Consider the following 23,227-nt stretch of genomic DNA (forward strand, 5'->3'; position numbering starts at 1 on the left):
AAACAGAGACAGACAGACAGACGACAAACAGAGTGAGACAAACTGATATATTAGGGAAGGTGTGCAGGCCCGCTTTCATTTGAGAACTTTTCGTCGCTTGCAGAGCGAGAAGCAGGCCATATGGCATCATGGGCAGCCCACCACCATCATGGGCAGGCAGCCCACCACCACCATCATGGGCAGCCCACCACCATCATGGGCAGCCCACCACCATTATGGGCAGCCCACCACTGTCATGGGCAGCCCACCACCACCATGGGCAGCCCACCACTGTCATGGGCAGCCCACCACCACCATGGGCAGCCCACCACTGTCATGGGCAGCCCACCACTGTCATGGGCAGCCCACCACCATCATGGGCAGCCCACCACTGTCATGGGCAGCCCACCACCACCATGGGCAGCCCACCACCATCATGGGCAGCCCGCCACCATAATGGGCAGCCTGCCACCATCATGGGCAGCCCACCACCATCATGGGCAGCCCACCACCATCATGGGCATCATGGGCAGCCCACCACCGTCATGGGCATCATGGGCAGCCCACCACCATCATGGGCATCATGGGCAGCCCACCACCATCATGGGCATCATGGGCAGCCCACCACCATCATGGACAGCCCACCACCATCATGGGCAGCCCACCACCGTCATGGGCAGGCAGCCCACCACCATCATGGGCAGCCCACCACCATCATGGACAGCCCACCACCATCATGGGCAGCCCACCACCGTCATGGGCAGGCAGCCCACCACCATCATGGGCAGCCCACCACCATCATGGGCAGCCCACCACCATCATGGGCAGGCAGCCCACCACCATCATGGGCAGGCATCCCACCACCATCATGGGCAGCCCACCACCATCATGGGCAGGCAGCCCACCACCGTCATGGGCAGCCCACCACCATCATGGGCAGCCCACCACCATCATGGGCAGGCAGCCCACCACCATCATGGGCAGCCCACCACCATCATGGGCAGGCAGCCCACCACCATCATGGGCAGGCAGCCCACCACCATCATGGGCAGCCCACCACCATCATGGGCAGGCAGCCCACCACCGTCATGGGCAGCCCACCACCGTCATGGGCAGGCAGCCCACCACCGTCATGGGCAGCCCACCACCATCATGGGCAGCCTACCACCATCATGGGCAGCCCACCACCACCATCATGGGCAGCCCACCACCATCATGGGCAGCCCACCACCGTAACTCGCTTTTCTGGGTTTTGCACTGCCTTTCTTCGGACAACTTTTCGGCACAGTTTGATCACATCATTTTCTTTGAAACCAAACAACAAAATCTTTGTCGTCAAAAAGGTCTTTAGAACTCAAGACATCTACAGCATTTTAAAAGAAAGCAACACGGTCAGTTTATTACCATAATAAAAAAAAATATATAAAAAAAAAATTATAGATTCCTCCGATCAAGATCCGGCGTAAACAAATGACAGAAAGCAGATCACGAAATCCACGGAACCTTTGCCTTAAAACAGAATATAATAATAGATCCAATCAACAGTTGTCCAAAACAACAATTTCCCCTTCCCGCAACTTCACAAAGACATGAAAAAAACATGCAAGCTGTGGATAAAATGATGCTTCAAACTGATATCCAGTGTGTCGAGCCTCTCCAAAGTCAAAGCCTGATGAGGCTCTGTGTTGAATTTTAACTCTCTCCATACGAACGGCGAAAGAGACGACGTTAACAGCGTTTCTCCCCAGTTAAGGCTCTTACACTGAAGAGGTGAATGTTGACAAAGAATACCACAATTCTGATGATGGAAGCTAGAGGTTGGATCATTGAGACACCCACTGGACATCCGAGGGGTCTGTGTAGAGAAGAGAGGACTGGCCGTACTGAGTGAGTTAAATAGAGGAGTTTTAAGGGGGGGTTGGGGGGGGGGGGGTTGTCTTTTGTGGCTGAGGCCTAACTGAACAACACACAGCAATGACATAACACAAAGGGCAGTACTTGGCCTGATGAAGGTGAGTCTTGACAACGTCAGGTCTGTTCTGCTGCAGGTACAGCATGGCCAGCTCCACCAAGGTGTAGGGCACCAGGTAGTGGTCGTGCTCCAGGTCCTTCTCACTGAACACACACACACACATACATGAACAGTTGGACACACACACACACATGGGCGCACACATACATGAACACACATACACACACACACAGAGGCATGTTCATGTGCATCGGAAACACACACATGCACACGGACACACACACACACAGACACACACATGGATACACACACAAACATAGACACACATGGAGACACACACACACACACACACACACACACACACACACACACACACACACACACACACACACACACACACACACACACACACACACACACACACAGGCATGTTCATGTGCACAGGACACACAACATAAAAATACCTTATCAGTCACACACACACACACACACTCATCTGTCTAAAGAATCTAAGGTAAGACACCAGAAACATACACTCACTGCACAGTCATCTGAGCTGGAAATGCAATGGGTGAAGGACACTGAAATCCCACACGTGTAATGGGCCAACAGCAGATTCAGAGAGTATAGAGGAAGGAAGGAAGGAAGAGAGAATAAAACAAAGGAGGAAGACAGGCGGTCAGCTAAGAACTTATTCACCTCCACTCTGAGGCCCCCCCAAAAAAGGTAGGGAAAAGACAGTGGTCACAGGATCTCTGAGGCCCACAGAGAAGGTAGGGAAAAGACAGTGATCACAGGATCTCTGAGGCCCAAAGAAAGGTAGGGAAAAGACAAAGAAAGGAGGGAAAAGACAGTGATCACAGGATCTCTGAGGCCCAAAGAAAGGAGGGAAAAGACAGTGATCACAGGATCTCTGAGGCCCACAGAGAAGGTAGGGAAAAGACAGTGATCATAGGACCTCTGAGGCCCAAAGAAAGGTAGGGAAAAGACAGTGATCATAGGACCTCTGAGGCCCAAAGACAGAAGGTAAAAGACAGTGGTCATAGGACCTCTGAGGCCCAAAGAAAGGTAGGGAAAAGACAAAGAAAGGTAGAGAAAAGACAGTGATCACAGGATCTCTGAGGCCCAAAGAAAGGTAGGGAAAAGACAGTGATCACAGGATCTCTGAGGCACAAAGACAGGTAGGGAAAAGACAGTGATCACAGGACCTCTGAGGCCCAAAGATAGGTAGGGAAAAGACAGTGATCATAGGACCTCTGAGGCCAAAAGAAAGGTAGGAAAAAGACAGTGATCGCGGGACCTCTGAGGCCCACAGAAAGGAGGGAAAAGACAGTGATCACAGGACCTCTAAGGCCCACAGAAAGGAGGGAAAAGACAGTGATCACAGGACCTCTGAGGCCCAAAGACAGGTAGGAAAAGACAGTGATCACAGGACCTCTGAGGCCCAAAGACAGGTAGGGAAAAGACAGTGATCATAGGACCTCTGAGGCCCCAAAAAGGTAGGGAAAAGGCAAAGAAAGGTAGAGAAAAGACAGTGATCACAGGACCTCTGAGGCCCAAAGACAGGTAGGGAAAAGACAGTGATCACAGGATCTCTGAGGCCCAAAGAAAGGTAGGGAAAAGACAGTGATCACAGGATCTCTGAGGCCCAAAGAAAGGTAGGGAAAAGACAGTGATCACAGGACCTCTGAGGCCCAAAGACAGGTAGGGAAAAGACAGTGATCACAGGATCTCTGAGGCCCAAAGACAGGTAGGGAAAAGACAGTGATCACAGGACCTCTGAGGCCCAAAGAAAGGTAGGGAAAAGACAGTGATCACAGGACCTCTGAGGCCCAAAGACAGGTAGGAAAAAGACAGTGATCACAGGATCTCTGAGGCCCACAGAAAGGTAGGGAAAAGACCGGGTGATCCCAAGGAAAGAAGGGAAAGCGGCACTCACTGGCTGACCACCTCCTGGAAGCACTGCTCGGCCTGGAACAGCTGCCCCCTGTGACGCAGACACACCCCCTTCAGCAGCAGCGCCAGGCAGTAGTTGTCAAAGTAGAACTTGCAGGAGCCTGCAACACGTACCGCACTCTGGCATCAACAGAACGACAGCAACCTATCTGAATTTCGGTCACACAACACTGGTTTCAGTTTCAGTTTCTCAAAAGAGGCATCACCATGTTCAGACAAATCCATATAAGCTACACCGCATCTGCTAGGCGGATGCCAGACCTGGGCCGGGTGGCATGAGGCAATCTTTGCAGTGCTAAGTTTGCTTAGAGTTCAGAATTTTTCAAAGTATAAAAAACTGCCACCAAGATCACCGGGGCTGATCTACCTTCTCTAGAAGACATATATTATAAGTGGCTACTCAAAAATGCAAAATCAATCAGCCAGGATGAATCACATCCAGCTTTTGGGATTTTCAAGATGCTCCCCTCTGGTCGACGGAACAGAAGTGTAAGGACGAAAACCAATCCACATGTAATATGCGGCTTTTGTTCAAACGTGTGTGTGTGTGTGTGTGTGTGTGTGTGTGTGTGTGTGTGCAGTGCATGCATGAGAATGCACAAGTTTTTATATTGATATGCACTAGTATGTATCCTAATTTCTACTGTATCTGTATTTGTGTATGATTTTCAATTTGTGTTCATACATTGATATGTACTATCCCCCCCCCCTCCCCCCCCCCCCCCCCCCAATATTCCTTGTGACCCCCGGTACACTTGGTAATAAAGATATATTCTATTCCATTCTATATGGAAGTCAACGTGGAGTTTGGAACTTTCTCAACGTTTTGCAAACTTATCCCTGCTAAGTTCGCTCACACAACCCACCCCAGAAGCATAACCCAATGCACTTAGTCAGGTCCTCTGAGTGCAAACATATAAATCTGTGTACCTATCAGAGTGGATTTCTTCTACAGAATTTCGCCACCAGAGGACAAAACTTTCGGTCACCATGGACTCAGTTTTTTCAGTTTGCCAAGTGTGTGATGCACATGGGAGCTTGGTTTATCGTCTCATCCTCAGTTTGATTTTTCCAGTCAAGGGCAAGACCGGGATTTGAACCCAGACCTTCAGGGACTCAAAGCTTCTCTGAAGGCCTTCAACATCAGCCACGACACATGGGAGCTGAATGCAATGGACAGACCAAAGTGGCGTTCAGCTGTCCACAAAGGCGCTAAATCCTGTGAGGCCAACAGAATCGCTGCAGCAGAGCAATGCAGACAGGCCAGGAAAAGCAGTGCCAGCAAGTCCCTGACAGCTGCCACCATTCCCCTGTCCACACTGCGTCAGAACCTTCCAGGCGCGGATTGGCCTGACCAGTCATCTGCGCACCCACAGAGCCCAACCTACCCACCCCCAGGATGACTAGACGGTCCTCATCTATCCCGATGGACGAACCACCATTTGGTGGACAAGAGTCTTAACCATTCGTCCGCCTCCCTGCCCACACACAGAAAGACTGGAACGTAGTGAACTCCTACCACATAACACTGGCGTTCACAGAAAGGGAAACACGAAGTGACTTAACACTTCGAGAGGGAGAACTACCAGAGGCACTGCACTTTCATTGCAGCCCACACCTCCTCTTTGGAACAGTGGTTGGTGCACTCAGCTGACAAGAGGGAGGTCAGGGTTTCTTCCACTCCATCATCTGGGTGGAGTGAGGAAAATCAGGGTACAGCGCTTTTCCCCAAGGACACATCACCATGCTGACATGTGTGTATGCGCACGCAGAAGATCAAATACGCACATTAAAGATCCTGTAATCCATGTCAGCGTTTGGTGGGTTACGGAAACGAGAACACACCCAGAAAGCGCACCGCCAAAAATGGAGTATGGCTGCCTACATTGGCGGGGTAAATATACAGAACAGTCATACACGTAAACATATTACACGTCTGTGTGAGTGTGTGTATGTGTGTGACTGAAACTGGACTGAATGATAAAGGAAACAAATGATGAGCACATGATGGCAGCCATCAGCTGGCTCTACCCAGGTAGGCAGCCTGTTGTGTAAATGACCCCATGTTTGTAAAGCACTTAAAGCTTGGTCTCTGACCGAAGATAGACGCTATATAAGTATCCATATCACTACAACATATCAAATGGAGACATGAACCCTCATCACTGGTGAACACAGAATCATTGTATTGTATTGTATTGTATTGTATTGTATTGTATTGTATTGTATTGCACTACAATGTATTGTATTGTATTGTATTGTATTGTATTGCACTACAATGTATTGTATTGTACTGTATTGTATTGTATTGTATTGCACTACAATGTATTGTACTGTACTGTATTGTATTGTATTGCACTACAATGTATTGTATTGTACTGTATTGTATTGTATTGCACTACAATGTATTGTATTGTATTGTATTGTATTCTATTGCACTACGATGTATTGTATTGTACTGTATTGTATTGTATTGCACTACAATGTATTGTACTGTACTGTATTGTATTGCACAATGTATTGTATTGTACTGTATTGTATTCTATTGCACTACAATGTATTGTATTGTACTGTAAGCACTACAATGTATTGTATTGTACTGTATTGTATTGTATTGCACTACAATGTATTGTATTGTACTGTATTGTATTCTATTGCACTACAATGTATTGTATTGTACTGTATTGTATTGTATTGCACTACAATGTATTGTATTGTACTGTATTGTATTGTATTGCACTACAATGTATTGTATTGTACTGTATTGTATTTTATTGCACTACAATGTATTGTATTGTACTGTATTGTATTATATTGCATTGCATTGTACTGTATTGTATTGCACTGTATTGTATTGTATTGTACTACTCTTTGTCACAACAGATTTCTTTGTGTGAAATTCAGGCTGCTCTTCCCAGTACGAGTGCATCGTTACAGTGTAGTCCCCCCCCCCCCCCCTCATCCCCCCCACCCCCCCCTTTTCAATTTGGGTGCAAGTGTATTTGTTTTCCGATCAAAGTGGATTTTTCTGCATGAATTTTGCCAGTGACAACCCTTTCGTAGCCATGAGTGCATGCTAAACACACGTAAGTCCAACACCTAACCGACTATGCTGCACCACCTCCTTCACCTTAACTTAACTCACTGGGGACGACAAGTTTTCTCCCTTGCTTTTCCCCACAGATGGCCCATTTGTAAGGGTTTGGAAAAAAATTACAAAAAATACAAAATACAGAGTAAGAAAATGAAACTTTCAGAACTGGTTTATTACGTGTTGAGCTATTACATATAAAAAAAAATCAAATTTCTCATCTTATTTTTACAGTTTTGCCATATGTAGAAAATACTGCCAATTTTTCACCCCGAATCACCATACTCATGCTCACTTTCTGCATTAAATTCACTTTCTTCTTTGTCATCATCCACCTATTCAATGTCCAACCCTTCAGTTTGTAGCATTTCAAGTACTTCGGCAACCCTAAAACGTTGCCGTCGCTGCCTTGTTCGCTCCACAACATTTTGAGAAGAGCCCGCTTTGCTAACAGGCTGGCACGTGGCAAGACCGGTCAGTGACTTTGTCAGCGTGTGTGCGAGACGGGCCACACATGGCAGGCTGGCCAATCATACCATTCGGTTGTGGAGTGACCCAGAATAGCGCACTCTGCTTGGCTAATCACAAAATCACGTGTACAGCGCGTGATGGATTTTTATTTCTTGAAAATGCTATTCCATTCCGTCGTCTGAAACCGATACATTTTATGTAGGAATGCTCACGCATTCCTTCGTCCGGAGAGAGTTAACCTTCAACCAGACAACGTACATACATATTGTGGCCATTTTCAGAAAACAACAACAACAACAACAACGAGGACAGAGAAGGGAGGCCTACTTACCGCTGTTCTGTATGAGAGAGGTGACTGTGGTCTCCACCACCCCCAGAACAGACTCCACCAGCTCCGGCTTCTTGCCCAGAATGTTGAATCCGTTCCACACGTAGATCAGCTCCTGTCACATGCCATGGGGTGCATTCTTCGTGCCTGTTTGCTCACATATGTGCATGAGTACTGTACATGCCTACACACACATACACACACACACACCTATGCGTGAAAGCTGATATGAACCTCACAAACCCACACACACACGCTGTGGATTCATAAACAGATATGCGTAAAAGCGAATGTGCAGACAAGTTATGCATACTTTCAGAATACACACACACACACACACACACACACACACACAAACAAACACACACTCACACACACACACTCTCTCTCTCTCTCATATATACATTTTGGTCCATCATTTCGTGCATTCACACATTAACACACACTCACATGTGCACACACCCATACACACTTACACACACATTAACATTTATACACACTTGAACAAAAGCATATCAACAAAAAAACAATCTTTTCCCTTCTGTCACCAATGAACACACACACACAAACACAAACACACACACACACAAACACACACATGTACACACACACCACACACCACAAACACACACAAAATGTGCCTCACAAACACACACATGTACACACACACCACACACCACAAACACACACAAAATGTGCCTCACAAACACACACATGTACACACACACCACACACCACAAACACACACAAAATGTGCCTCACAAACACACACATGTACACACACACCACACACCACAAACACACACATGTACACACACACCACACACCACAAACACACACAAAATGTGCCTCACAAACACACACATGTACACACACACCACACACCACAAACACACACAAAATGTGCCTCACAATGGCCGGCAGGGTCAGATGTTCATCCTGGTCCATGTATCGCTTGGCTTTGGCCACAGCAAACTTCTCAAAAGGCAGCGACTTGCCTGCAATGCGTTGCTTCAAGCGCGGCACTTCACTGTACACACACACACACACACACACACACACTTTATTTTTAGGACAATCATAATGTGAAGCTTCACAGCACATTTAACAATACATGAGACATAAACATGGCACTGGAATATAAAGAAAATAATAGAACAAAAATAAAAAGCCGAAAGAAAAAAACTTGCTAAAGATGAAAAAAGAAATTCCTAAAAGGAAATTTTCTTCGTAAAATAACGTTTATCTAACATACTTACTGTGACCCACTAACTAGTGCAGACTCGGCAGGGGTCTGACATTCCTGTCCTGTGCAAACTTCTATCCGCCTATGTGGAGGAAACGAAAGTAACTACAGCCGATAACCTCCCTAAGTAGGTAACCTCCCCTTGCCACCCTGACTAGCACTCTCTTTTTCCGGCAGCCATCTTGACTCCTGTTCTTGTGCTCTTCATACGGCTAAGTTCTTTCGTATTTTCTGTCTGTCTGTCGATTCTCTGGTGTTCTTGTTTTTTGTCGAATTATATCTTCATCCAGGTCACATAGTTATATGGCTTGATTGGGCGATTGGGCTAAAATTAAGGTGCGATCGCAATCAATACAGGGACACTCTGGGCCCTCTACCTCTGGCCCTCTCAATGCCAACCCGCCCCTTCTAACATACTATATCATTTTAAAACATTGTCACATCACTCACAACACACACATGCACACACTTCCGTCAACTGTCTGTGCCCAACTTATCAGCAAAAACACTCAAAGGACGCATCAGACAGGGTTTCAAATGGTAAACAAAACAATATACACACTCTGATCACTAAGAGAACGAAGTAAGGTTCTGAACAGAAAAAAAGCCATTGTTACAGATCGTTCAGACGTTCATACATGCTTGACGAATGCACTGCAAACCATAAAGTAACAGTTTGTTTTTAATTGATACCAACACATTAGAGAAGTGTGAACTTTTTTAAAACACACTTACACAGTTGATTGCCACAGTCAGATCAACTTCACAATACAATACACAATACACAGACTTTATTGTCTATACTTTGGTACAGAGATTTTCTTTTTGGCAGCAGCACATGTCCAACATAAGAAGAAAACAACAAACAAATAAAATGAATAGAAAATAAAAAGATAAATGGCACCAAATGGAAATAGCTATATACAAATATACAGATTACTTGAAATTCTCTCCATTTCAGTCAGCCAAGCCGCATTGCACATCTTCCCACACCACCCACACACACCCACACCCACACCACTTAGGCTGCATGACAGGAAAATGGTCAAACTGCCTGCTGTTCTTTTCTTATGAAATATCAAAGTGATCATAAAGTATATATACTCCTGTCACGATAGGTCTGGAAGGATTTTAATTGAACTGATGACTTTTTTTTTCAGTCTGTGTTTTACCTGTCAAGATATGAACTGAATCCTCAGTTTAACTGCTCACAATACTGTAATGTACACTTGTGATGAATTATATTCCATAATTGGGAGATGCCATGTTGGTATGCATGAATGAATTTCTGGGAAGAAACCAATAAAACTGAAAATTTCTACTGTCGAAAAACATACCGCAGTCTTCAACTAGCAGACTAAAAACACCTCATTAAGACAGAATTGACAGCAATGTGAGCACACTCACAAACACACATGATACACACACACACACACACACACACACAAACACACACACACACACACACACACACACACATCTGATCTACCACCTTCCAACCCACAATGAAACATGCCCCCCCCCCCCCCCCACACCCTCCAACTAAAGAGACCCCACCCACACCTCATTTACTCCCTCCCACATCTGACACCTTCCCCTTCCACCCACACACCCCCAAAACACCAAGACTAACAGAGGGGGCGGTGGGGGTGGGGGGAAGGGAAGCCAGTGTCCTCACCTGAAGAGATACCTGAGGTGTGCTTTAGTGTCCTCACCTGAAGAGATACCTGAGGTGAGCCTTGGTGTCCTCACCTGAAGAGATACCTGAGGTGTGCCTTGGTGTCCTCACCTGAAGAGATACTTGAGGTGTGCCTTGGTGTCCTCACCTGAAGAGATACCTGAGGTGTGCCTTGGTGTCCTCACCTGAAGAGATACCTGAGGTGTGCCTTAGTGTCCTCACCTGAAGAGATACCTGAGGTGTGCTTTAGTGTCCTCACCTGAAGAGATACTTGAGGTGAGCCTTGGTGTCCTCACCTGAAGAGATACCTGAGGTGTGCCTTGGTGTCCTCACCTGAAGAGATACCTGAGGTGTGCTTTAGTGTCCTCACCTGAAGAGATACCTGAGGTGTGCTTTAGTGTCCTCACCTGAAGAGATACCTGAGGTGTGCTTTAGTGTCCTCACCTGAAGAGATACCTGAGGTGTGCTTTAGTGTCCTCACCTGAAGAGATACTTGAGGTGTGCTTTAGTGTCCTCACCTGAAGAGATACCTGAGGTGTGCTTTAGTGTCCTCACCTGAAGAGATACCTGAGGTGTGCTTTAGTGTCATCACCTGAAGAGATACCTGAGGTGTGCCTTAGTGTCCTCACCTGAAGAGATACCTGAGGTGTGCTTTAGTGTCCTCACCTGAAGAGATACCTGAGGTGTGCCTTGGTGTCCTCACCTGAAGAGATGCCTGAGGTGTGCTTTAGTGTCCTCACCTGAAGAGATACCTGAGGTGAGCCTTGGTGTCCTCACCTGAAGAGATGCCTGAGGTGTGCCTCAATGTCCTCACCTGAAGAGATACCTGAGGTGTGCCTTGGTGTCCTCACCTGAAGAGATACCTGAGGTGTGCTTTAGTGTCCTCACCTGAAGAGATACTTGAGGTGTGCCTTGGTGTCCTCACCTGAAGAGATACCTGAGGTGTGCTTTAGTGTCCTCACCTGAAGAGATACTTGAGGTGTGCCTTGGTGTCCTCACCTGAAGAGATACCTGAGGTGTGCTTTAGTGTCCTCACCTGAAGAGATACCTGAGGTGTGCTTTAGTGTCCTCACCTGAAGAGATACCTGAGGTGTGCTTTAGTGTCCTCACCTGAAGAGATACCTGAGGTGAGCCTTGGTGTCCTCACCTGAAGAGATACTTGAGGTGAGCCTTGGTGTCCTCACCTGAAGAGATACCTGCGGTGTGCCTTAGTGTCATCACCTGAAGAGATACTTGAGGTGAGCCTCAGTGTCATCACCTGATGAGATACCTGAGGTGTGCCTTGGTGTCCTCACCTGAAGAGATACTTGAGGTAAGCTTTGGTGTCCTCACCTGAAGAGATACTCGACGTGTGCCTTGGTGTCCTCACCTGAAGAGATACTCGAGGTGTGCCTTGGTGTCCTCACCTGAAGAGATACCTGAGGTGTGCCTTGGTGTCCTCACCTGAAGAGATACCTGAGGTGTGCCTTGGTGTCCTCACCTGAAGAGATACTTGAGGTGAGCCTTGGTGTCCTCCGTCTGGTCCTCACACATGAGCAGGAAGCTGGCTTTCTGGTAGGTGTAGGTGGCCTTGCTCCACCGGCTCTCCTTGCACAGCCTCTCCGCGTACTTCATCGCCATCAGCCAGTCAGACTTGAAGCTGACACACACACACACACACACACACACACACACACACACACATACACACACACACACAACACACACACACACACACACACACAACACACACACACACACACACACAACACACACACACACACACACATTCACTCACATGCACACACACACATGCACTCACACACAACACACACATTCACTCACATGCACACACACACATGCACTCACACACAACACACACACACACACATGCCACAGATACACACCCACACACATTCAACCACATAATACCAGCACACAAACACATTAACATTCACCCACCCGCACACACAGACAGACATGTTCACTTACACGCACAAACACACACATCAACCCACACACACACACATGAATCCATGCACAAGCACACACACAATTACACACACACACACACACACACACACACACACTAACAAGCACAAACAAACATTCATCCCTTCCCCCCACATTCATTCCTTCACCCACCTTCAAACCAACAGCCCATTACGCACATGCATTCACCCCACCCCACCCCACCACCACACACACACATTCTCTCCACCCACACACACATTCACATACATCACCCACACATACACACACACACACACATTTACCCACACAAACACACACAATCACATACATCACCCACACACACTCACTCACACACACATCCCCCCCCTTTCCCCCCACATTCGCTCACACAAACTCACACATTTACCCCCCCCCCCAGCACCACCTCCCCCCCACACACACACTCACACATTTACCCATACACACTCACATTCACCAACACACACTCACACATTCACACACATACACGCACACACGCACACTCTCACACACTCACCAACACAAACCCACACATTCATACACACACACACACACTCACACATTTACCCATACACACTCACATTCACCAACACACACCCACACACACACACACACACACACACACACACACACACACACACTCACCAGTAACACCACATCAGCTCCCAGAAACAGAGGTGATGGAACTGTCTCCACTCTGACTGTGCGTCAATGGTCTCCTCAAAACGAACGATGGCCTGGACACACAGTGCTAGTTTTGTTAGATTCACAACACACACATGCGCTAATATATGCACAGTTATACATGTACACACACTCAAATATGTATGTATGTATGTACGCATGCACACACACCCACATACACACACAGAGGCACACATATACACATATGCATGTACACACACCAACACACACACACACACACACAAGCATACATACACATATGCACACTCACACAGAAAACACTGCCAAATGAAACTATACTCAAGCACACACACACACACACACACACACACACACACACACCTGTGCATTCTTACTCATAAACTGTTTATTCACACTTAAAAATGATGAAACAAATTCAAGAAAAAATGCCAACCCTCACCACTGATAATTCAAAAATCATCATATCTAGATACAGAAATCAACAAGAGAAAGGTGGATGGACACACACAAACACACACAAACATGCAGCGCACAGATAAAGAAATCAATGAATAGAATGTGAATGCGCACACACACACAACACACACACACACACAAACACACACACACACACACGCACACTCACACACACATACTCACACACACACATACACAAACACACACACACACACAAAAACACAAACACACAACACACACACACACAACACACACACACACACACACACACACACAAACACACATACTCACACACACACATACACAAACACACACACACACACACACACAACACACACACAAACACACATACTCACACACACACATACACAAACACACACACACACACAAACACACACACACAAAGGACATAAGCGCCAGCAGGAGGAATCACGAACAAGGCCACATTCCACAAGACACTAACACAAACACACAGTGAAACAGCGTCCCAACCTCGTCAATGTTGCCACTAATCTCCTCGATGCGTCCGGCAAAGAACAGAAAAAGGGCTCCCTGAAAAAGCATTGTCAGCAATCACCAAACGGAGAAAAAAACAACAACAAAAAAAACTGCTGATTTACACACACACATGACGGGTGCAATAGCCAAATGGTTAAAGCATTGGACTTTTCAATCTGAGGGTCCGGGGTTCGAATCTTGGTGACGGCGCCTGGTGGGTAAAGGGTGGAGATTTTTCCTGCCTGAACCCCGTTCGTGTGTATACGCACGCAGAAGATCAAATACGCACGTTAAAGATCCTATAATCCATGTCAGCGTTCGTTGGGTTATGGAAACAAGAACATACCCACCATGCACACTCCTAAAAAGAGAGTATGGCTGCCTACATGGCGGGGTAAATAAACAAAATGGTCATACATGTAAAATGTTAAATGTTACATGGTTGCCTGAGTGTGTATGTGTGCGTGCCTGAAATCTGATTGAATGACACAGGAAATGAATGATGAGTGCCCAATGGCAGCCGTCAGTCAATCAAAAACAATATACAGTGATATCGCTTCCTGTCTTCTACAAAAAGGGGGAAAAAACCCACAAACCAACAAACACACATCCCTGCCATGTGTAATGGGGTGGGTGTACTCATTCCAACCTGCTCTATAATTAAGTATTGTCATCAGCAGATGATGGGCTGCGCCTGTCGAATCAGAAACAGAGCGACACTGTACACCACCACACCACAGCAGTACAGGGTCTCCTCTGATGCGTGGCCTCACGACAGCCTAACACTGACACTCACACCTAGTCACAGCTGGAGCTGGGAATGGGACACAGTGAGCCGATATGCAAAGCTCTGTGTATGACGGGGAGGAGGTATACCGAATGAGCATGCTGCGTGAGGGTAATGCCAGCGAGACAGTGTGAAATTTGTGGCCGCAAAAAGACAAGGAAGAATAATGAAGAAGCGGTCTGAGACATTTCATATTTTACACTCCCATGACACTGTAGGAGTACCCCCATGCACCCAGCCCCCCCCCCCCCCCCCCCCGGCCCACAACTCTCTATCCTGCAATCCACAGCAGCTGACCTTGGGGAATGTCTCCAGGCACTGCTGGGAGAGCTGGGTGGCCAGGTCAATGTCTCCGTCACCCAAACCTGAAAAAAGGACTGAAGTTTCAGTTTCGAGTTTCTCAAGGAGACATCACTGCGTTCGCACAAATCCATACACGCTACACCACATCTACTAGACAGATGCCTGACCAGCAGCATAACCCAACACACTTAATCAGGCCTTGAGGAGTGCATGCATATATGTTTGTGTACCTATCTGAGTGGATTTCTGCTACAGAGTTTTGCCAGAGGACAACACACTCGTTGCCATGGGTTCTTTTTCTGTGCGCCAAGTGCATGCTGCACATGGGACCTCGGTTTATAGTCTCATCCCAGCGACTAGACACTCAGTTTGATTTTCCAGTCAAACTTGGGAGAAAGGGCGAGAGCAGGGATTCAAACCCACATCCTGACTCTGTATTGGCAGACGAGCGTCTTAACCATTCTGCCACCTTCCTCCAAACAGCAATCAAAAAATGAATATACTTGATGATAATAATGAAAATTATGTGCATGCATATATATATATATATATATATATATATATATATATATATAGATAGATAGATAGATAGATATACCGTAAAGTTCGTTCTATAAGCCGCGACTTTTTACTCTAGCTTGAAACTCTGCAGCTTATACAATGATGCGGCTTATTTGAGGATTTTAACAATCCCGGGAGTGTCACATTATCATCTATTCTTAGCTGCCCTTCAACTCACCAAAATCATGATTTCTGTCCATGAATTTTTGGATGAGCTTCAGGATAGTGTGCTAACTGTTCACATTTTATATATCAAATCCGCATACATTAAAGCCTTCAGATCAGCATTCAGTTCTACTCTGCTCAAGTGTACACCCTCATCATGCCGAAAACGTGACATTATGCCTATGATGCAGACTTCAAATTGAAGGCGATCGACCTAGCAGACGACAGTGCAAACGACAAACCAGCAGCGACCTCCACCTTCATGTTCATGAAGTGAAAGTGAGGCTGAAGTCAGTGACAAGACTGCGGAGGAAGCTGTGCTGGTTCTCTTCAACTCGGACACTGAAGACGAAGATTTCAGTGGATTCAGTGAGCAGGATGACGTTGAATAAATGTGACTATCCCTAAATTATGGATCTTATTTTCGTTGTGTTTATTTATTATTTTTTTGTGGCACTAGCAGTATTTTCGCTTGCTTTTCTTTGTGTTGTTCCCGCTTGTGTTTATTTCATAACCTACTGTATTGAAAGCTTTTCTGCAGTATTAGTATGTGTTCCGGTACTGGAAATAAGTGCGGCTTATGTATGTATAAAGTTCAATTTCTTCCAAAATTTAGTGGGTGCGGATTATAAACCAGTGCGCTCAATAGACCAAACTTTACAGTATATATATACATATATGCACATACATACCTTGTATATATATATATATCTAGAGAGAGAGAGAGAGAGATTCTTAACAAATAATCATGATGAGGATGTGGCAATGACAATAACAAAGTGATGATGGTGACATCTATGGTAACAAAGTCACATCTGATGGGTATGGCTGATGATACTGAGGGTGAGTCAGAATAATCACAGAATAAGCAACAATTATTCTTCCCTCTGACCTTGACCCGAATTTTGAGGACTGTAGTGGATGTGTGTTTATTTTGGGAAAAAAAAACAAAAAAAAACAAGAGAGAACGTGTATGTGCATATGTGTGTGGCTTACAAAATAATTACAGCAAAAAGCTCCAGAATCTAAGTAATAAATGCAGTTGTTCAGAAAAAAAAAAGCTTTAAAATAATTCAGAAATGGTTTCAAACAACAAAAAGCAGTTAACGCCACAACAAAAAACAAAGATGTGTCCAATCTGCTGACAACAGTCAGCGTCAGGTCCCTTCCCCAAGTCACAATGACAACGGCAGTGCAGAGCAACAGGTGGGAAAGGTGGCCTCAGGGAAACGCTCCCCAACCAGGAAGCAAGCGTCCACAATTCTGAGTCCCATACGGGGACCAGGAATTTCTTACACCCCTCTGCAACTAAACCTTAAGTGCTGGTCTGGGTGCTAGTCTTTTGGACAAGATGATCAACCCAGACCCTGTGTGCAGCACACACACACACACACACACACACACACATAGCGCACATAAAAGAACCCACAGCAAACAAACAGGGTTGTCCCTGGCAAAAGTCTGGAAGGATAAAGTCTGTTCTAATAGTTAAACAAATACACCTGCAGCTGGAGAAAAAAAATATACATGTGGGTTGAGCCGTAACCGTGGCGACACGCTCTTTCCAGGGAGGAGCAACCCGAATGTCACAAAAAGAGATCTGTTGTGACAAAAAGTAATACAATACAATATGATATGATTGTATCTCTCTTTTTATCACAACAGATCTCTCTGTGTGAAATTCGGGCTGCTCTCCCCAGGGAGAGTGCGTCGCTACACTACAGCGCCACCCGTTTTTTGGTATTTTTTCCTGCGTGCAGTTCTATTTGTTTTTCCTATTGAAGTGGATTTTCTACAGAATTTTGCCAGGAACAACCCTTCTGTTGCCGTGGGTTCTTTTACGTGTGCTAAGTGAATGCTGCACACGGGACCTCGGTTTATTGTCTCATCTGAATGACTAGTGTCCAGACCACCACTCAAGGTCTAGTGGTGGGGGAGAAAATATTGGCGGCTGAGCCGTGATTCGAACCAGCGCGCTCAGATTCTCTCGCTTTCTAGGCGGACACGTTACCTCTAGGCCATCACTCCAATATGATATGATACGATATGATATGATATGATACAATACAATACAATACAATACAAACACCTGAATCGACAGAACCCCTGATAATAAGTAACCATCCCAGCTACCCACACACTATGATCATCAACCACATAAACCACATCCCACACATACTTCACCCCCCACCCCCCCAAAAAAGCTGTAGGGGCCACCACTGATGACAGAAGACAGAGGAGGAAGGGTGTGTGTGTGTGCAGGGGGATACGAACCCAAGACGTAGGTGACGAGGGTGTCTGCTGGCTGCCCTTCATCAGCTCCCTCAGCCCCAACCTCTAACACACACACCACACCAACACCGGTCTTCACCCAACCTCTAACACACACACCACACCAACACCGGTCTTCACCCAACCTCTAACACACACCACACCAACACCGGTCTTCACCCAACCTCTGACACACACCACACAACACCAGTCTTCACCCAACCCTAACACACAGCACAACACCAGTCTTCACCCAACCTCTAACACACACCACACCAACACCGTCTTCACCCAACCTCTAACACACACCACACCAACACCAGTCTTCACCCAACCTCTGACACACACCAACACCAGTCTTCACCCAACCTCTAACACACAGCACACCAACACCAGTCTTCACCCAACCTCTAACACACACCAACACCAGTCTTCACCCAACCTCTGACACACACCACACCAACACCGTCTTCACCCAACCTCTAACACACACCAACACCAGTCTCACCCAACCTCTAACACACACACACCAACACCAGTCTTCACCCAACCTCTAACACACACCACACCAACACCAGTCTTCACCCAACCTCTAACACACACCACACCAACACCAGTCTTCACCCAACCTCTAACACACACACACCAACACCAGTCTTCACCCAACCTCTAACACACACACACCAACACCAGTCTTCACCCAACCTCTAACACACACCACACCAACACCAGTCTTCACCCAACCTCTAACACACACCACACCAACACCAGTCTTCACCCAACCTCTAACACACACCACACCAACACCAGTCTTCACCCAACCTCTAACACACACCACACCAACACCAGTCTTCACCCAACCTCTAACACACACACACCAACACCAGTCTTCACCCAACCTCTAACACACACCAACACCAGTCTTCACCCAACCTCTAACACACACCACACCAACACCAGTCTTCACCCAACCTCTAACACACACCACACCAACACCAGTCTTCACCCAACCTCTAACACACACCACACCAACACCAGTCTTCACCCAACCTCTAACACACACCACACCAAACACCAGTCTTCACCCAACCTCTAACACACACCACACCAACACCAGTCTTCACCCAACCTCTAACAAGCACACCAACACCAGTCTTCACCCAACCTCTAACACACAGCCACACCAGTCTTCACCCAACCTCTAACACACACCACACCAACACCGGTCTTCACCCAACCTCTAACACACACACACCAACACCAGTCTTCACCCAACCTCTAACACACACACACCAACACCAGTCTTCACCCAACCTCTAACACACACCACACCAACACCAGTCTTCACCCAACCTCTAACACACACACACAGTCTTCACCCAACCTCAACAACACCAACACCGGTCTTCACCCAACCTCTAACACACACCACACCAACACCAGTCTTCACCCAACCTCTAACACACACCACACCAACACCAGTCTTCACCCAACCTCTAACACACACCACACCAACACCAGTCTTCACCCAACCTCTAACACACACCACACCAACACTGGTCTTCACCCAACCTCTAACACACACCAACACCAGTCTTCACCCAACCTCTAACACACACCACACCAACACCAGTCTTCACCCAACCTCTAACACACACCACACCAACACCAGTCTTCACCCAACCTCTAACACACACCAACACCAGTCTTCACCCAACCTCTAACACACAGCACACCAACACCAGTCTTCACCCAACCTCTAACACACAGCACACCAGTCTTCACCCAACCTCTAACACACACCACACTAACACCGGTCTTCACCCAACCTCTAACACACACCACACTAACACCAGTCTTCACCCAACCTCTAACACACACCACACCAACACCAGTATTCACCCAACCTCTAACACACACCACACCAACACCAGTCTTCACCCAACCTCTAACACACACCACACCAGTCTTCACCCAACCTCTAACACACACCACACCAACACCGGTCTTCACCCAACCTCTAACACACACCACACCAACACCAGTCTTCACCCAACCTCTGACACACACCACACCAACACCAGTCTTCACCCAACCTCTAACACACAGCACACCAGTCTTCACCCAACCTCTAACACACACCACACCAGTCTTCACCCAACCTCTAACACACACCAACACCAGTCTTCACCCAACCTCTAACACACGACACACCAACACCAGTCTTCACCCAACCTCTAACACACACCAACACCAGTCTTCACCCAACCTCTAACACACGACACACCAACACCAGTCTTCACCCAACCTCTAACACACACCACACCAACACCAGTCTTCACCCAACCTCTAACACCACACCAACACCAGTCTTCACCCAACCTCTAACACACACCAACACCAGTCTTCACCCAACCTCTAACACACGACACACCAACACCAGTCTTCACCCAACCTCTAACACCACACCAACACCAGTCTTCACCCAACCTCTAACACACACCACACCAACACCAGTCTTCACCCAACCTCTAACACCACACCAACACCAGTCTTCACCCAACCTCTAACACACACCAACACCAGTCTTCACCCAACCTCTAACACACACCAACACCAGTCTTCACCCAACCTCTAACACACACCAACACCAGTCTTCACCCAACCTCTAACACACACCAACACCAGTCTTCACCCAACCTCTAACACACACCAACACCAGTCTTCACCCAACCTCTAACACACACCACACCAACACTGGTCTTCACCCAACCTCTAACACACACCACACCAGTCTTCACCCAACCTCTAACACACACCACACAAACACCGGTCTTCACCCAACCTCTAACACACACCACACCAACACCAGTCTTCACCCAACCTCTAACACACACCACACCAACACCGGTCTTCACCCAACCTCTAACACACACCAACACCAGTCTTCACCCAACCTCTAACACACAGCAGACCAACACCAGTCTTCACCCAACCTCTAACACACCACACCAACACCAGTCTTCACCCAACCTCTGACACACACCACACCAACACCAGTCTTCACCCAACCTCTAACACACACCACACCAGTCTCCACCCAACCTCTAACACACACCACACCAACACCAGTCTTCACCCAACCTCTAACACACAGCACACCAACACCGGTCTTCACCCAACCTCTAACACACACCACACCAACACTGGTCTTCACCCAACCTCTAACACACACCACACCAACACTGGTCTTCACCCAACCTCTAACACACACCACACCAGTCTTCACCCAACCTCTAACACACACCACACCAACACCAGTCTTCACCCAACCTCTAACACACACCACACCAACACCGGTCTTCACCCAACCTCTAACACACACCACACTAACACCAGTCTTCACCCACTAACCCATCCACTTGCAGTGCAGCTTACACTGTATCAAGTTCTCACTCCTATATGTATGATGACAGGTGTCAGAGTGACTGCTGCTTGCATATTAAGTTTTTTTTTCTCTTCTTCTTACCACTAGAACTGTGAAGCACTGGTAATGTATGCAAAAAAAATGCTGAACTCACTCCGGACGACGGAACGCTATAGCGGTTTCAACTATTAAAATTTTTTCCATGTTTTCTTCATGGCGTAGCATAACAATCGCAGCTACACCAGGCATTGCGAACGTGTCAAGGGTCGAATGGAAAGTTTCTTCGTGAGATTTCGTAACTGCACACTCCACAGCGAGCCAGCGAGCTCAGGACCCCACACGACAAGCTAATCTGCATACGTATCGAAAATGGCGTCGCAGGCGATAGAAACGGAAATGTTTGGAGGAAACTAGATCATGACAGCGGTTTTTACCGCTGCTGAAGAAGTGATTGAAATGCTTCAAACTGAAGCCCTTACCCAAACAGCCCCAACGACCTTCCAGTGGGTGCCTGCACATGTAGGCCTCCCAGGCAACGAGCATGCAGACCCCCTCGCTAAGGAAGGAAGCCAGCTCACACAGCCAACTATTCCTGCCACATATGAGGAAACAAAAACTCTCCTCCGCAGCAGATTCCGAAGAGGCTGGGTCACCCTGAACGGAGGCTACCAGGCACACCAAGATCCCATCAGGACACTGGAGAGAAGACACCAGACTACCATCTACCGCCTTCGCACAGGACAATGCGGCCTCCGAGCACACCTGAAGAGGATTGGAGTGGCAGCCACATCCCTATGTGATTGCGGCCAGGCTGACCAGACCCCATCCCATATTCTCCAAGACTGCCCCCTGTATGAGAAGATGCGGCAGCAGTCCTGGCCTGGGGGTGCTGACCTCAACACCAAGCTCTGGGGGACGGCAGCCGATCTTCACCGGACGTCCGAGTTTGTGGCATCCCTCGGACTTCGACCCTGACTGCGTAGCTGTCGAACGCAAAGAGGAGGAGGAGGAGCTTCAAACTGAAGGTTTCGACATCGACGAGGATGAAGTGGACGTTGAATAAATTATCTGCAGTGAAGAAAGCTACCAGTAAGAAGTTACTGATAGTGACTCAGCTTCTGAAAGCAGTGAAGAGGGAGGGGGATGGGTGTTCACACGACATGAGGAGAGGTCCGTGGGTCAAGTTCAGTGAGTTTCATTCAGTTACTTTATGTTTTGTATTTTTTGTGATTTTTTTCCTAACCCTAACAAATGAGTCGTCTGTCGGGGAAAGCAAGGGAGATAACTATTCATCTGGAGTGAGTTAAAGCTTAGTTTTATTCTCTACTTTATTTCTGCAATTATCCCATCAGGTCAGTTCCTGAAGGGCTTTGTAAAACAGGTGGACAGCACTTTGGGTTT

At 47.1% G+C, this 23,227-nt stretch overlaps 1 protein-coding gene across 1 annotated transcript in view; it reads right to left on the reverse strand.

Moving 5' to 3' along the window:
• The window catches only part of LOC143294847 (tetratricopeptide repeat protein 39B-like), a 57,917-nt gene that overhangs the window by 632 nt on the left and 34,058 nt on the right, over positions 1-23,227 (reverse strand). Inside the window, exons 9-17 of the mRNA XM_076606354.1 lie at positions 18,363-18,465; positions 15,397-15,464; positions 14,307-14,366; positions 13,338-13,429; positions 12,202-12,360; positions 8,710-8,827; positions 7,801-7,912; positions 3,891-4,008; positions 1,978-2,094 (exon numbers count right to left, since the gene is read on the reverse strand). Of these exons, the coding sequence (XP_076462469.1) occupies positions 1,978-2,094; positions 3,891-4,008; positions 7,801-7,912; positions 8,710-8,827; positions 12,202-12,360; positions 13,338-13,429; positions 14,307-14,366; positions 15,397-15,464; positions 18,363-18,465 (947 nt within the window). The remainder of the gene's footprint in view (positions 1-1,977; positions 2,095-3,890; positions 4,009-7,800; positions 7,913-8,709; positions 8,828-12,201; positions 12,361-13,337; positions 13,430-14,306; positions 14,367-15,396; positions 15,465-18,362; positions 18,466-23,227) is intronic.

This window comes from Babylonia areolata, chromosome 20, assembly GCF_041734735.1.
Source record: "Babylonia areolata isolate BAREFJ2019XMU chromosome 20, ASM4173473v1, whole genome shotgun sequence".
Taxonomy (NCBI): Eukaryota; Metazoa; Mollusca; class Gastropoda; order Neogastropoda; family Buccinidae; genus Babylonia; species Babylonia areolata.